This window comes from Chanos chanos, chromosome 3 (assembly GCF_902362185.1).
Source record: "Chanos chanos chromosome 3, fChaCha1.1, whole genome shotgun sequence".
In the NCBI taxonomy this organism is placed as follows: Eukaryota; Metazoa; Chordata; class Actinopteri; order Gonorynchiformes; family Chanidae; genus Chanos; species Chanos chanos.
Window position 1 is genome coordinate 39,132,068 of NC_044497.1, and position 18,166 is coordinate 39,150,233.

Genomic DNA, 18,166 nt, shown 5'->3' on the forward strand with positions numbered 1-18,166 from the left:
ATGTTTACCAAAAATCCTCAACAAATTCAAAGGCCTCAGAAAACTCAACCAACTTAACAATTCATTCAACTTGCTAACAGTATTTCTTAAAGAGTAATACCTGTGTGGATGCCAATCCTCAGCCGGAGCTGGTCGTTGGGTCTGTGTCGGATTTTAAATGTCCTCACTTGTTCCAATAAGGCTAAAGACATACCAGCAATCTCACGGGCATGGAGTTTTCCATTGCGAACAGGAAGTCCTGACACTACCATGTATGCATCTCCAATCGTTTCCACCTGAAACCACAGAAGACCCAAAAACAACATAATAATAAGTCAATCAGAGAATTCAGCTTTGGATGCTCTCACAGCGAAAACGTAAGTAAATCAAGTTCAGAATGGAAATTCCTTTCAGTTTTGCGCTCACCTTATACACATCAAAGTTATCGATGATTGCATCAAAGCATGTGTACAGGTCATTCAGCAATGTCACAACCTGGTTTGAAAGGGGAGAGAAACATGATATCAGGTAATAATTTGAAAGACATCCTCAGTTTTAACATTACAAATTATGTTGTGAATTACTGAAAGGATTGAAAAACCAAGCATTGCACCTTTGTCCACACATTCTTTTAAGATATGCTTTCTGAACCAAGGACGTAGCTCAGTAATCTCTAATCCTAAAACACAGTATGTCTTCAAATTCAACTTAGGTTTTTCTTTCTGCCTATTCAGGTGATAACACGTCTAAAAGAGCTCTAAAACTGTATGAGCCAAAAACTTCTTTTCAAAGAGAATGTAAAATATTCCATTGTGTCTGCAACTCCAACATTTTCCGTGAAGTTTTGCTGAGAAATGGCTGCTTACTTTCAAGTGTTGTGTTTCAGCATGAACTCCCAATGGTTCCCTCAAATTAAAATATTTTCTGCCTCCCCCCACCCCTTGGATGTATGCCCAGAACAAGGGCTTGCAGAGAAATAGATTTGCATGAATAAAGCCAAGATAGCAGACTAAACAAGGACAGCAACTTCAGAGCCGTGTCACCCCAAACTTAATCATAGTCAAACACATCATCAAATATCCAGGAACATTCTCAAAGACACAAAGCATACTGTGTTCTTTGAGCTCTTGATTGATTGTGGGATAACCCAAAAGTGAACGATCAGTCATCTTCTGGAAAAAATAACATGGGAGGGATTTTATCTGATGCTGACAGTGGATAATCTGTTCATTTTTATTCTGTGCTTGCAGCAGACATTTGTATGTACTTCACATTCCCTGTTTCCATATACACAACATAAAGCCTTTTGACATGAAGCATCACACAACCTAGTCATAACCAATAGAAACACCACATGATTCATGAACTTCAGGGAGCAAAACTTTTCACGTTTGTTACTTTTGCTAAACATGTCTGTGGTATGTATTGTTCCATCCGTGTTAGCAAGTTAATCAAAGAATGATTTAAATAAATACACAATCTCAAGTATAATTATGACTATCATGTCAGATATATTAAACATCATCTAAATATTCTCCAAGGTCTTACTACTTTTAAACAAAACTAGCACCCCATACTATGCTGATGGAAATTCTGACAAAATCTAAAATTCCAAACAGATTTAAAAGCAGTGCAACACTGAGTGTCAGGTGAAAATGCAAAGCCTTTTGGTGGCATCATGTGTAAGTCTTTTGCCTTGAATAGTGTTCATAATTTCAAAACTAAACACAGAATTCGAGGAAGTCAAAGATACAAGCAATGCAGAAATCTAAAGAAAGTGGATAGAAGTAACTTTTTTTTTTGACTCTGACTCAATCCTGCGTCAAAGGCAAAACCAGGGCAGATGTTCTGCTTGCAGTGATGCTGTTTGGAAATCAAGAGCAGCACGGTGGAAAAAACGTGATTCAGAGAAAGGAATCTGAGTATGCTAAATTCAGTCTTAACAAATGACGTTACCCATCTTGTGTCTTATGTTCGAATTGTTCTAATATCAGATGGAACAATAGATTTGATTTAGTTTTAGTTTTGGAATGCTCTGGCTTTAATATAAATACTTATTAGAAAATATTATTATTATAACAACATCTAAGTCATCACCAACTATAGTGTATGTTATTTTAATAATAGTAATAATAGCTATAATAACAATCATTTTTTATTCTATAGAAAAAATGCTACTTAACAATCAAGTTGTCTGTTTTTGGTCCATACCTGCAATGGTGTACTCTCAGCTGACAATGATGTGAAACCTACAATGTCGCTGAAATAGATGGTAACGCTGTCAAATGCCTCAGCTTGGACAGTTTCTCCTCGTTTCAGTTGCTCTGCCACCGAACTGCAGAGAGACCAAGTGAGCTGTGAGAATGAGTTTCACAATGCTTGACACACAGTAATTCTCTATCTGATAAAGTGTTTCTGTGTGAGAAAATTCTCTAATTGCTAAAATGTCTTAGTAAGATCCAGAAAAGGATGGTACTGTGGATGGAATCCAAACTAAATCTCAAAAGTAGTCCTGCAATCAAAATTCCATGAATTGTATTCCATGACCTATTCAAAAAGAGCTCAGAGGATTAATGCTATTGTCATTAATAAAGTTCTTTTCGGAAATGTAAATGCAAGGTTAAAGGGATTATTTCCAATAAGTTCCATGATTAAATTATTAAAAATGAAAGGGATAATTTTTGAATGTCAGTAGTGGTGTCATGGCAGCATGTGACAACAGAAGTTGAAGTGTCATTTGTATTCTGAAATGTACTTGCTAATTCTTTCTATTTTGAGATTCATCTCAAATCCTACATGAGAACTAACATCTTCTTCTGTTCTCAAGCCCATGCTCATTTTAGGAAAGAAACGAAAGATAAGTGAATGAGAAATAAGTATTTTTTCACCTATCCTGTTATCAGCAAATTGGAAAAATGTAATACTTGTCATAATATTCAACACTTAGCTGCCTTATCTTTTTCATTCTCCAAGCTTCTCTGTGCTTCTAAAAGGTTTGAAAACTTATTTTAAGATAAGAAGCAATTTAATTAAAACCACATCACATGCTGAATAGGCTTGAAGACCTTTGAAAATGAATAGATAAGTAAAATGGGAAAAATTGTTCTTACTGTGGTAAAATTTGGTAAAGTAGATTTTCAGCCTTTCTTTTCTCTTCCAGGTAAGCTTGTGTCCGTTCTTCCACTAAGTTCTCCAAGTTATTGGCATATTGTTCCATTCTTGACAGTAAGTTATTGAGAATGCTGGTGCTCCCCTCTCTATGGCAGAAAAAGACAGAAATATGAGAAATAGGTTGTAAAAAAATCCATGACCTTCATCCAAATCTACTGACATGGAATGATGATTCATGAGCCACTGATCCAGAACAATAATCATTGGGGGTCAGTTTTTTTAAGAATCACCTTATATCCCTTAATTGAGAGCAAGTATCTGATCAAATTATTGGAGAACTTAATTACAGGTGATTAAGGAGCTGTTAACATCTAAAAACGGTACCTCAATTTCTGAAGTTTCAGAAGGTTTCAGTAAGGGAGTATTTTGCCTCAGTGTAGTACTTCTCACCAGCAGAGAGATTTTCTCACACGTTGTGAAGAGACCCAACCACACCATTTAGAGAAAAGTGTGAGGGTGATTTGTTAGCTGAATCACCTACTGTTGTTGCCCAGTTCCACAGGCTGAATCATCATGATCTATTCTGGGTCAGAGCTCAGACACCTACATGTGCTGCACACATACTAAACTGTTGGTACGAAGAAGGGCTTAAGCCATCACCACTGTTACAGTACCAGTCTTGAAAACCACATTCTTCACATTTAAAGGTTTTCATCAACAGTAATGGTACAAAATGAAAACACGTGATGTTAGAGGACTAGAAGGACAAATGCATCCTTTTAATCTAGGTAATGTTCTCAGCACTCAGATTAAACTTTGGCACTGATGAATAGTAAAATGTGTTAGAGGACACAGAGAAATCCATTAATTTGGTAAAGAATAACATCTATCCAGATTAATTGAATTGCTAACTCACTTGCTAACAATATAAACACCACACCTTAGCAAAAGTCACTTGTGATGTTTTGCTCTAGTTGTCTTATACTGGAGTGGAGGGATGAATGTGCTACAGTGGTGTAAAAACAACACAAAGTTGTATTTTAATAATGTACAAAAATAAAAATAAAAAAATAGTGAAGGGCCAAACATCATGCCACAGCAAGGTGCATTAATGTAATGAGAAGTGCCAATAAGATAGCCCTCTACATACGCCACCCAGTACATTTCAGTCTACATTTGTCAACATCTGTCACAGCAGACTTAAGTGCACAGCAAGGTATCATTCATATTGTTCTTAGTCCATGTGCACAGCAATTCAATCAAGGAGGTCTCAAGTTCTCCAGCGAATGTTTGTCTGATTTGGTACCTTTTTTTAAAATCAGACAATAAGATCCCATACGATTTAAAGAACCTGAGTCTCTATGGTTATGTGCCATCAAACCTCTGTGACAGAAAAGGGAACTCCTTTTATTCTAAATCACAAACTACTCTGTGTATTTAAATAACAGCCCATTTCAGCATGGTGTGACACTTCTATGCATATATGGTCAGTCTTTACTGAAAGAGAAAAAGTAATCAGGTATTCGTACAATAATTATCTATACATACTCATAAAATGGGGCCCAAAACCTGTATAAGAGATGTAAAGAATATATGCTCAGTTTATCAAGCATTTATAAATTCTCAGCCAAGCCTGTAACTTCCGAATGGATTATAAATATTTGCTTATTAAATATTGTATTACTGTAAGCACTGTATTGTAACTATTGCATAAGTAATTCATTTACTATTATGCCTTGGAAACAGAGGTTAAATTGTTTTTCCCAACTGCATTTATCAAAGTTAAGCAAACTAACAGAATGTACTCAGAACAATACGAGGGAAGACACAAAAATAGGGTTAGTATATTTCTGAACTGAAAAGAAACAGCTAAAATGTTTGAAATGAAATATCATAAAAGTAAAATCATATTGCGGAACTTTTGAATATCCAAAATTAGAATTTATTTATTTTTGGAGACATTCTGAAACAAACATTTTAAGATATAGGACATATAATAAAATATATGAGCTTAATAATGAACATATCTCATTCATATCTATGCTTGCATTGTGTAATTTAGAATCACTTGTAAAAAAAATGTATAGCTGCAAATCTGTCACTTTCTTCTTAATAGAATGATTTCAATAAAATGTAAAGATTCATTAAAAAATTGCAATTTAGCAAAAACAATATTTCATAACCTGAAGAGATGGTTGTAATCACAGTTATGTAGTATTAAAAAGCTTACTTCAGTGAAATCATTTTTTTTTTACCAAGAATCCTGTCCCTTACACTCACATTGCCTCTCTGAGAACCATTATGCTCCATTAGAACAACAAATGAGAAAAAAAATCAATGCTCATTTTCAGCTACTCAGATTTTGGCAATAAAAGAAAAATAAGATGTTCATTCACCAAACTGTCTGCATCAGAATGAACAGACACAGTGGAAGTCTTCAAAATGAGTGTCACCATCAACATCTTTGTAGATCGTTGATAAAAAGCACATAAAGATAAAAGCTGAAACAAGTTAATGTAATTGTGCTTTCAATTATAGCTTATCACAACTGTAACCTGAATCATAGCCATTTTATTTTCAAAGCTTCTCATTAAAAACTCTATTGGGGATAGCCTGCAGATACAGCACTCACTTGTTGAGTTTCATGATGAAAATTTTGATGTGGCTGAAGTCAGGGCGTTCGGCAGGGTCTTGAGCCCAGCACCTCTCCATCAGGATGGTCAGCTCCTCAGAGTGACAGCTGCTATCTGTGGTGGGTCTGAAGTACGGTTTCTGGCCATTGCGCACCTTCTGGACTATCTCTGCACATCATACGTAGAAATTGCTCTATGTCAGTGACATCTGTCTGCTTACCATACATATAAGTTTATTTGTGATTCTGTTGTCTGATACAGATATGCTGTGTTCATATACTGAGATTTTCTTTTTTCTCTTTCTAAAAAATATATACCAGTTTAAGAGGAGAGAAACACTTTACATACGTGTTTACACAATATAACAAATGCATTATGATGATTTGAAGCCACATTCACCTTTGGGACTAAGGTCCATTCCTTCAACGTAGAAGGGGCCATTCCTCAGAGCGATTTCTTGTAGAATGATGCCAAAACTATAGACATCACCTTTCTGTGTTCCTTGCGGTGGAGGTCTGTCATATATCAGTAATTCTGGAGCCGTCCACAGTTTTTCTGAAACATAAATGCCATAAATTTAATGAGAAGTATCCCTTACTGCAACTTAAGCAGATTTTTATAATGTGATGTGTTGCAAACTGTAAAGCATTACAAATAGGTTAGTAACACATTCATTGTGCATTACACAATAAGCCTTGTCATAGGAAAGCATGGCAGCTGTACATACAGTTAACTGGTTTATAGCAAAACAAAGCCCTAACATTACACATTTCAGGGTGATGATACGGCAGCAACAGGTATACAGTGAACTCACTATTAACTTACTTGCATACATTGCATGAGAGTCTTCATTTTCACATGGTGTGCGGAAACTGGCCAAACCATAATCTGTAATTTTCAATACAAACCGGCTATCCACCACACAATTTGATGACTTCAAATTTCCATGGGAACCAATATAGCTGTTGTGCAGATAGTTCATTCCCTAAGAGTAGAAGCATGGAGAGTTATATGTCAGTGGTCAGAGTTTATAGGGCAAATGTAGCTAAACATGTAAAAATTGAAAATGTTCTTGAAAAAAAAAACTGAATCAAAAGGAAATATCTAGCTATTCATGTGCCATTAAGTGCTTTCATGAGGGTAGTTTGTAATAGAATTATGGAAGTGCCCTGTGGAGATGCAACTTGCGGATTTCATGGGGGATGAGTCTGTACTTTGAGAGATGACACCTTTGACGGCCTTAAGGAAACATCATGAAACTTAGACATTCCTTTCACAAAGAGGCTTTGATACTCTATTTGGAGTGTCTTGCGAAGGCTACAATGTTCCCGCCACTGACACATGAAGGTCATTTTAACCTACAGAAATCTTAAGAACTATTAAGAATGCAACACTGAATGTATACAGACACTTTCTTCCCTAAGGGAAAATGCTCCACTGTGATGTTATGGCAGTCCTAGTTTTCACTTAAGGCTATGTTGTTTTTCCGCTTGTTAGACTTTGACTTGATGAAGAAGGGTTAGAGAATGTTAGATTTTATTCTGCTTTTTCAAAAAGGCATGGGAGGCTTTCTTCAAACCCCATTAATTTTGTCATGTTAAGGGTATTCCCATTAAAATGTAAACTGATTAAACAAGGATTTGATGAATCTTTCACATAATGCCACATCGAACAGGTCCAACAATGAAAGCTGAAGAGTGCTGTTTGTACACCCTAACCATACAAACAGAAAAATGAATTAAAGAATTTTTCTAACATACCTTAACTATATCATTGATGAGAGAATAACGAAACATCCAATCTAGGTTTATGCTTTCATTTTCCAGAATGTCCTGTGAAAACACAACCAAAATCAAAGCATACCCATTCTAGATTATCTTGATCAACTCATGCCAACTCCAAAGCTTAGTGATCCAAATCCTTCTCTAAAAATGTATTTATTAATTTCTTTTGGGGGGGGGGGGGGGGGGGGGGGGTACATTTTTTGGTAGACATATTGTATCTTCTCATATTGAAGCAACCAAAAGACTAAAATAAAAACCAAAAACAGGAGCATTGTTTCTCAAGAAATAAAATACAAATGTAACATTTTGGTAACTCTGAATCTTTACCTGAAGACTGCCCCTAGGACAATACTCAGTCACAATGCATAAGTTTGGAGGATCAATGCAAGCACCGATGAACCTTGTTAAATGGTTGAACTGAACATCTCTCATCTGAAAAAGAAAGGAGGAAAAGAATCTTTAGTGATGACCTGTATGAAACAAACTGTACTAACGTGGTGTTAAATCCACACAGAAAAAGTAATAGAAGGGTGAATCACTATCCCAATCAACCACGATTAATAGTTATGGATTTGTCAAAAAAGTGGCCTTGGCTTGAGTATGGAAGTCGGAAACATGGAAACATGCGATAATGATAGCTGTTAGGAAATCATGACATAAATCATGAGTGCATCAATTTTGTCTTAAACACAGTTTATTACTTCAGAGATTAAGACTAAGATTAAGACTAAGGCTAAGTAGAAATCTTGAACTGATCTATTTCATTACAGGTGAGGGAGCACATGAAATTGCACTATAGCTTTACATTTGCACAGTTGTCAATGTCTGAGCTGTTGCAATACATTTCACTGCTGTTGTACTTGTACAATTAAGCATGTGAGAAATAAATTCTTGAATCTTGAATCTTGAATTCTTGAAATTTGAATTAAGAAACAACATGGCCTACTCCACAGCCATCAATATAAAAGAGAAACATCTGTAGTGAAAAGGATTAATCACCTCAAAGACAAGCTCTGTGATCTACATGGAAGTAAAGTGGTCCACAAGTCAAAACTGTTTGTCTGAATTGTGGCCCAAAATGTTGAGGTCATTCATTCATTTTAAATCATCTAGACTCGATGCACGATATACTTATGAAAATAACAAACATGAGCTAGAAACAGTTAAACCCTTAAACATTGAAAAAACAAAAGCAATTTTGTCAGGCAATCACACAGGGCCCAGAGAGATTAGGCAGTTAGTTGTGTTCCCCGTGCATTAATGCTTTTTAAAAACCTAACAGAGTAAATATTCCAGTAACTGTTCAAAAAACATTTGGGAGAGAACTTCCCTCAGCTTCTGAAAATTCAAGCATTTTGCTGAGAGCAAAACACCACACCTCTACTAATACACTGAGGTTTTGTAAGCAGCAGACTTTCTAGGAGGCCCCGTGCTAACAAGTTAGTATACCCTTTGGCCTATATAATTTTCCCCTCTGCTGGAAAGTGCATAGAAAGGAAAAGCACTGGGAGAGAGGCAGTTAAGTTTCCGTTGGCAACGAGCGCTCTCTCGCCCCATCTGGCTGGCCCTTTCATGTGCCCAGACCTGACTGTGGATCAGGCCCCTGGGGCATTGGAGGAGCTGCCAGCTCAGACTGGTGTCTCTCCCTTGTGTGCCAAGCCATGCAGTCCCACAAGTTTCCAATCAAAGCTTAGCGAGTTAGCGTTAGCTTTAGCAACATGTCCAGCGTCTTATCCGAGTCCTTCAGGATAACACCATTCAAACAAATATGGACTTCAAATAAGGCTGCTATCAAAATCCTCTGCATCCAGTATGATTTGAAGGGCTTTTAAGCTGATTCTAACCATGAGGAGGTCAGAGGACAGACAGATGGGGTGGTTGGCAGATGTTTCTAAACAGCTTTGAGAAGCAGAGTCGTACAGATCAGAGCAGCAAGTAAGTGTTTTTATTTTAGGTGTGTATGATGGTGATGATTTCTTTACTTCTAACAATCTTCTGATCATTCTGATTTTGTTTTTGACTTTTAGTTAATGTTTCTGTTCTTTTATGGACCCTTCTGTCTTAAATGCAAATTTAGCTTGTAAAAATCCAACCAAGCTCCCTTCACATTGTCTCATGCAGATTCCCCACCCCCAGCCAAGAATGTGTGTGGAGTTGTGTTTTTGCGACCCCAGGCAATGAGGTTCCACACTGGGGTCATGAACACACACACACACACACACACACACACACACACGCACGCACCCACGCACACACACGCACATAAACGCACACTTCCTTCAAAACCCCACATCTTACGTGTTTCAGTTCAAACAGCACTTGTCTTGTCAGCTCAATCCTCTTCTTGTTCACATGCTTGATTGCTACCAGGTTGCCCTGCGTGAAAAGAGACATGTGTGTTTACATTCAGATGGTTTGAAAGACAAGGATGAACCACACTGATAGGCAGGAGAGCTCCCATAAAAAGAAAGCATTTTGCTATTTTGATCCGCTGCTATTTATTGTGCTCAGTCCATGAGGGTTAAGATCATTTTTTGTAATGTTGGAACTTGATCTTCAATCAGCTCTTAACACTCAACAAGTCACAGATGAAGAGCAGACAGGGCAGTCACTTGATGTTATAATCAGTGCACTGCCTCTGTTAATATATGTTGTCTCTGCGGATGAGTAAGCAAAGAAAAATCAAGTCACTGAAAATAACAGACTGACCACTACAAATGCTCCATCAACTCAAATCAAATTCAGATGATATTCACTATACAGATAAGCATTTTTCTAGACATTTTTCTTCTGTTGTTTTGAATCAAAGAAGTGTTTTTAAAACACATGTGCTGAACTATAATGTCTTTTGATGTTTGTAATACTGCATGTCTCATTTCTCCTCTATTTTTACATTTTTTAATAGTCTATTTTGGGTCGAATATGTTTCTTAGAAGCTACATAAATTGTACTACAGTAATATGCAGATATTCTTATCATTTTCAGCAAATACAAAGTAGGATGCTGTTTTAATTTATAATGACAGATTGTGAATCAGGGGTATGTAACTTTACCGTAACACCTTCGATATATTGATATCTGCGAACCTATTAATCTGAGACAACAAACACGCCAGAGCTGATAGCCTAACTGCTGCAGCAGAGTGATTCATTCTGATCTTGGAGCAACATGTTGAATAGAGCCAGTACACCCACTCTCTCTATCTCTTTCTCTATTCCTTCCATGAGTGCACGTGTGTGGGTGTGAAGGAGAACTGAGAGAGAAAGAAATGTCAGTGCAACTCAGCCTTACCTTAAAATAGCCTGTTTTTGCAAATAGCTGGTATTTTCCGTGAGTTGTTATCAAGGAGCCGTAGCTGGAGCCCCTCTGGAAGCAACAGAGAGGAGCAAAGGGAGCTCACATTACACACACACTCACATTTGACTTCAGATATGCATGAAAAAGAGGATGACATTCCCATGGAAAATGAAAGCATAATTGCTTGTTAATGAAGAGGCTTTTTTAGGCTCTGTTCTTACAATTCATTTTCACAGGGATAAATCTGAGTATCAAAATGCATTGTGGAATTAATACAATCTTTCTAAAGTCTGTGCATGTTTTTATGCTGTTTACTCATCTCACCTAATCTGCTTTTACAGGCAGACCACCAGTGAGCAAAGTCACGAGGCACTTTACATTTGGTGACATGTCAAATGCAAAAAGTAAAAAAAAAAAAATTGCGTAAGATTTACCAAAAAATAAAGAGTATTGGGAATTGTAGAAACAAATGACGTGGAAGAAGACTCAGTGATAACATTTTCAATCCAGTGGCACAGTATACATTGCAAAATGTGTGCCAGTGTTAGTTAAGTATAACAGCCTGGAAAACACATTGGTCTTGAGATACATGTTCCATGTCTAATCCTCAAAAAATTGCAACGGAAACCACTTTCTCTGTGTGTGTGTGTGTGTGTGTGTGTGTGTGTGTCTGTTCAGAGGAATGTACGGCATAAGAAAAGAATTACTCCGCTTACAATCAAATGAGAAACGTAATACAGGAGGGCTGTGATGAAGCATTATTTTTTAGGAGTCTATGTGGTCCGACTTCAGCTTATTTTAAAAATCATTTCATATGAATCTGCCATTGCAAACCACGCCACATTTGAAAAACCACATGGAGAACGTTCAAAAATGTGTAAACTAACAAAACATTTTGGCAACATCTCGATCCCACGGCTTCCCTTAGTCTGTAAAATTTCAAAAAATCTTGAGGTCTGTGTCTTAAAGTGACTGACTATTTCAGTTCACAGTTAGAGAAAACACCTCAGAAATAGTGCCAGACTATATTTTTAATGCTGTAATATTTGTGTATAGTCCTTGTTCTTGTGTGGGTGTAATGGTTGAATGGTTCTATTCAGATATGTTGTTTTAGTGACTGTAACTATTTGCTTGCCAATACAATTCCCCATGAACATCGCTCTTGAATGGTTATGACAAAAACACTCCCGACAAACAAAGCGAGAGAAAAGACTCTCTATATAGTATAACTTTACCCTGAATGAAGAGGGAAATTATTGTTTATCTTTAAAAATAAATAAATAAATAAATAAATGTCCAACTGCATATGTCTCACCAAATTCCATCTGTGTGTAAAATAGAGGAAAAACTAGTGCAAATGGAGCAATTAAGATACCAACACAGACTTAGAGTTACCAACACAGACTTAAATTAAATGTAAATTTAAAGACAAATGCAGCCACAAAGTCACATGACCAAACAGGAAAGCATGTCTGTGCACCTAGCACACCCACATGATTTTAAAAAAACAGGTCAATTTTTTTTTTTTTACCTGTGAAAGAGTTAGGCGACTCCCAGCACGCTTGTGATATTTGTTTGGGCTCTCAAACTGCAAATCCTCCCATCTGATCCTCCACAGCATTCCTGCTAACTCCTTCTCCAACTTCAGCTTTCTTTAACACAACACACAAGGAAGAAACATTAAAATCAAAGAAAGGTAAGCAAGCTGTGGTTTCCAAGGAATAGTAACAAACAAAAACGATTACATATTTGTAAGTATGAGACTGTGTTTACTGCGTCTCCGTGTGTGCGTTTGTGTGTATGTCTGTGTGTGTCTGTGTGTGTGTGTGTGTGTGTGTGTGTGTGTGTGTGTGTGTGTGTGTGTGTATGTGTGTGTGTGTACATGGAAGAGTGTAAAATCCTGGAAAATGACAAGCATTAGCTCAGTAGTAAATAATAAGTAACTGCTCACTATTATGCCAGAGTATGAATTTAATTCTTCTGTTAAGAATGTAGAACTCTTGTAGTTGTATTACTTTAAGTACTTCTAGTAGTCAAACATAACTAATTACAGTCAAAACAATAAAATGAACTTGAATAATTTAAAGAAAGCATCTGCTCAAAAAGTCTATTGATGACAATGGCTAGAGATAAATGAATTGCACTTAGACTACGGATATAAATCTAATATATTTAAAAGCACTTTTCACTTTGTACAAGTTAAGTTCCTTACTGATTCAAAGTTCAAATCAGTGCTTTAAATCAAACAAAAGACAAAAAAAAAAAAAAAAAAGTAAAGTAAACGAACATAAGAGACCCGGAACATCAACTCAGTGCCTGACAAAAATAATGAGGTTGGTCATTTTTTTGGGTCACTGATGTCATGTCCTTTCCCAATGTTATTTTTAACCATAAGTAAACCTGGCAGCCTGTCTGCAATGTGAATAAATAAGATGGTGACATCCAAGTGAATCAACACATCTGGAGCACATCTCTCCAGACCTGAGGTTTCTCAACAGTCGCAATCTGTAGCAGAGCACTTGTTGTTTTTGTCGTCTGCCCCCCCCCCACCCCCCACCCCCCACCCCCACCCCCACCCATTTTTTTTTCTTTTGGAGAACCGCCTAAACATTGAGAAAGTAGGCTTTTGAAGACAGAAAATCATTATTAGGCTGATGCATTTAGAATGAAAAAAGCAAACCCTGCACATTCCATTACAATCTAAAAGGTGTAAAACACTTCCAGATGGCCACACTGGAATATTGCAGCGTCTGCATTTCAGATGAATTTTACTCTACTTTTGAGCCACACTAGTTGGCCCCAACAGGGGCACTGTTATTTGTTTTTCTAGAGTAGATTTTGGAGTCACAGAGTAGGAAAACCATTTGCTGGATCCTAATATTGAAGAGATGAGGTTCACATTTTTAACTGCGCAAAATATTCCCGAAAAGCTTCATTTCACCATACATTAAATATTTAAAATTTGTTTTACCCCCACCATATTTTACTACCCCAAATAATTAGAGGAAATGAACCTGAAAAAAGTTCTTCTATCCTCCATCCACAAAATTTGTACTGCATGCTATTTTAACGAGTACAGAAGTAAATCTTAATACAAAACATGGTTCTGCATGGGTTCAAGATACTTAATTGTGTGTTGCTATTTTATGAAGTTTGCTCAGTTGCAACACATCTGTGGAGTGGGGAGCATGTGCTAGGCTATGGAACTGCTATCTGTGAAAATTCCTTTGCCATCTGTGGGGTTGCTGGATTTCAGCAGTTAAGACTAAATGTATCTTGTTGTTGCTGAAATGACAATCCAGGTACTGCATATCTGAGGTTTGACTGTTCACCCAAAAGTCGTCAGAGCCATAGTTGTATGTCATCACAGCTTTGTCAAAACATGACAGCTAAATTACCACAAAGCCAACTTGTAGAAAGTCAGCTGAAAGCATAGATAAAACTTCGTTGTTTCACAGCTACATTGTAGTGGAATGAAACAAACATCATTAAAACATTTTGTGAAATGTAATGGTTGGTTAACATTTTATGTAGTGTAGTGAAAGTGAAAAGTGAAACAAAATCTTTGTGCACATACATGTAATCCAGTAATAATGGCATCAATGTATGTTGCAGTTTATGACAATTCACATGCAACATTCATTATAATTCAAGTTACGTACCTTAAACCTACAAATTAGTTTGAGGACAGTCATCCATATCTCTCTGTTCAGGAAACTCCATGAAGCACATTCACGAGAGAAATACATCTTTCTATTTAAAGCCTTCATTTGGAAGCTACTGGCAGAACTTGCTATAGTGCATGGCACACCACACTGGGTCGATTGTTTCATGAATTCCATATGTGAATACCTTAGCACAACTGGCCCTCCTCCATTAAGCAACACGGCTCTGTTTAAGCTCAAACATCAACTTAGACCACAGGGAACACCTCAGACAAATTCAGACTTACAGAGACAGGTTAGACATGCTAATTAGGGTTAACCAGCAATTATTAGATGGGTTACAAGCTATGTGGTAAATTTAAGCCATTTTTTACCAAAAGACACACTGAACATGGTACTGGGCTAATTGATGTAACAAATGACTAGTCTTTTTTCCAGTTAAAAAAAATCGTACTAACCCAACGGTCAGTAAAAGCATATGCACCAAACCATTCAGGGCATGATTTATGGTTCTGTAGGCATTGAAACCCGAAAAATTTTCCAAGAGGCAAGAGTTAATGCTTTGTATAAACCTAGCTACTTGCTAGTTGTGATATAATTTTCTCATGGAAAATCAGGTACTATGAAATACAGACTGCTTTATTATTCCAGTCCCAGAGTGCCTTAAAACATGTTCTTGCTTATTTAACAAGCTGAATCCACATGCTTGCTGAACGTTATTTCAAAATTCTTATTCCAACAAATAATTTTGCCCTGGCAAAGCATGAGTACCCCTCGTCTGAAAAGCAGGTTTACATTGGTATTTTTTTTTTTCTGGTAGTACCAAAAAATTCCAAAACTGTGACACCAAAACTTTGAGTTTTGTGCGCTGTTACACCCTCACAATTCATATGTTTTCTAGTGGCTTCTGCTTGTAGGATACATATTTTAATAATGAGATGATGGAAAAATGTGGATCCAGGAATAAATGTGACAACCCGAATTCTTATTGCAGTGTTTAATACTGTTGCCAAGACGAGCTATGAATATATGCCTCACTGTGTTGACTTAAGGACACTGTTTATATGACCGTTCACACACACCATGATCCAGCTCATTTTAATCTTCCTCAGGATGTCATTTAGGCCATTTGGTATTCTATATGACTTTACAACTTACATAGATTAAGAACATTATAGATTGTCACTCCTCTGCAATCTCCTTCCAAAATAATTCATACCTTTTACAGTTGCAACATTTCATGTCAGTGAGTTCAACAGATGTGAAAGGAGTTCACGCAAAGACTAATGTCAGAACAATAGTAACCAAAACAGACTGGAGTCTGTTCAAAATGATTGCATTAGGTCTGCCAAACAGGCATTCAATTATTTATTTATTTTCTGGGTTTTCCTTAGCAACTGAGAACTGACACATTTTTCAGCTTTAAACTACTACCTGCTGAGTGGTTGCTTTGGCAACTATCATGTAAATTCCATCCTGGCACCTATATACGCTATTCCCATAAATCTTGTTTTAGAAAAAGCCCTGGGTATACTTTCCCTGGTATTCTACACTTTTTTGCAGTTTTATGATCCCCATTTTATGAGATGTGTTGAATGAAAATTAAAAACAAAAAACTAACCTGTAAATAAGGAAACTTGATATTCCAAAAATAATGAGGGCTAATCCAGACCCGACAGCAACAATCCCAAGGACAGGTAGATGAGCTGGAAAATGAGACCATGACTGACAGTCAATTAAATAAAATAAAATAAAATAAAAAACTCCTCATTCCTCAATAATTTAATAACTCTTCAGATTATTCCAAAACTGTGACGACACCTAGTTGTAGCTTTTTCTGTTTGTTTGTTTTTGTGGAAAAGTAAGAGTGATGGAAAAAGTATGTGGCTGAGCTGAACACTGAGTAACAGGACTCTTGACATTTAAATGACTCTGCTTAGCACAGAGGTGTAAGATATATTAATAAATCATCAAGTACATTAATATTGGTTCATGGATGTCTCCTCATTCTTTGATACCAAGATCCCTTCTGTCACTGGTGCAGCTGACATGGAGGACAATATTTTAGATAAATAATTACCTAATCCGTGATAGAAATTATTACAATATGTTGTTGATAGGTTTTCAGCATTTGTCTTCAATGAGAAAACACAGTTATCTTCAAAATTAAGTGTTAAAGAGCCATGACAAACAAGACAAACACAGTATGAAAGCAAATTTCTGCTGTGAATATGGCAAGTAGGAAAATAACTGGTGTTTGCAGTCCTTTGTCAGTATATTCCAGTAAACATCGATTTGCACTGTCATTTGTCTGCAGCTAAGGCCTTGGCCAATTCTAATTTGTTCTCAATGACAAAGTCAACAGAAACCAACTGTAGACCATTAAAATAAAATTTCACTGGGTTCCATTCACTGGTTGTAGCAACAAACATTTCCATGTCTAAATGTAAGATAAATCAACTACATTACCAGAATGTCACTATGTCAGATTCCATATTTGGCAGAAATTTGTCTTTTAGTGAAACATTTTACACCTGCTCCAGATTGGACTAATTTAGTTTTAATCTTAAACATGCATGTTTTTCCAATACAAAAGTAATTTTTGTGCAGGTATTGTTAAGCAATATTAGTCAGGTCTTTGGCACACATGTAGCATAACCTTCAATGGCATGATGCAGTAGAAAATAGCACTATAATCAATGTAAACATTTTCTAATCAATATTTTCATATGCAGCTTTTTACACTTTCACAGTATATCTCTTCAAATCCTACCTTCATTGCACATGGGGTCTTCGAGAGAAAACACACAAGGTGGATTATCTGAAGGTGGACTCCCCTTGGGCCACTGTATCCTCTCTGTTGATGACCACACTATGTCTTTACTGGTTCCATTGTACTGTCCCACAATCTATAAAAGAGTCATGCACCCAGATGTAGTTTGTGACTATTTAAATATTCAAGTCAGTGAAGAATAAGTCGCACACATAATAACACAGTAAAAGATTTTGTAAGGTTTATATAGGCATATTACTAGTAGACCATAATAAAGGCCTCTCTTTGTTTAATGTGAGATTCATCAAAACAGACTATACTCATGTCTGTAGATTATAGTTCCCTTCGTAATTATCTCTGAATGGATCAGAATTATGCTAAATATGGGGAAAAATCCTTGCAAGTGGTGGTTTGTGTCTTTTCAATAAAGACATATGATATCAGACAAACCGTTAGATTTTAAGTCACCGCCTTATGGAGTAATACATCCAAAACCACATTTAGCAAATTTATGGAGAAAGTAGTGGGTGGATTCAGTTAGGTTGCTGTTCTAAATATTCTCTACCCCCTAACTGAATCAACAGCTCTTCCAAAGGGAGTTTCTATTCATAAAAAACTGCTCTGATAATCAAAATCAGTGAAGGCAAAAACAATGACTGCATACAAGGTGATTTTATGACGGTTGAAAAAAAGGAACACAGTTAAATAAGACTGGCCTATTGTTGTTTGCGATGGTGACGTTATTGATGTTTGTTTGAAATACATGAGTAAATAAAGCTGTTAACTGGCAGCATCCACAGTCTCAAAGATCAAGCAAAGAGTAGGTATGAGCTGTGACTGGATGTAGTTAATACAGTGTATAACTGACTTGTAACTCCATCCAAAAACCTATGGAACTCTGTAAAATAAATACGTCTACTATGC

At 36.6% G+C, this 18,166-nt stretch overlaps 1 protein-coding gene across 1 annotated transcript in view; it reads right to left on the reverse strand.

Annotated features, from left to right (window-relative positions):
- The window catches only part of npr2 (natriuretic peptide receptor 2), a 32,961-nt gene that overhangs the window by 3,503 nt on the left and 11,292 nt on the right, over window positions 1-18,166 (reverse strand). Inside the window, exons 6-19 of the mRNA XM_030768562.1 lie at window positions 17,243-17,378; window positions 16,091-16,175; window positions 12,336-12,456; window positions 10,799-10,873; window positions 9,806-9,883; window positions 7,835-7,939; window positions 7,484-7,555; window positions 6,549-6,708; window positions 6,123-6,278; window positions 5,723-5,891; window positions 3,090-3,236; window positions 2,191-2,314; window positions 406-474; window positions 101-275 (exon numbers count right to left, since the gene is read on the reverse strand). Of these exons, the coding sequence (XP_030624422.1) occupies window positions 101-275; window positions 406-474; window positions 2,191-2,314; window positions 3,090-3,236; window positions 5,723-5,891; window positions 6,123-6,278; window positions 6,549-6,708; window positions 7,484-7,555; window positions 7,835-7,939; window positions 9,806-9,883; window positions 10,799-10,873; window positions 12,336-12,456; window positions 16,091-16,175; window positions 17,243-17,378 (1,672 nt within the window). The remainder of the gene's footprint in view (window positions 1-100; window positions 276-405; window positions 475-2,190; window positions 2,315-3,089; window positions 3,237-5,722; window positions 5,892-6,122; window positions 6,279-6,548; window positions 6,709-7,483; window positions 7,556-7,834; window positions 7,940-9,805; window positions 9,884-10,798; window positions 10,874-12,335; window positions 12,457-16,090; window positions 16,176-17,242; window positions 17,379-18,166) is intronic.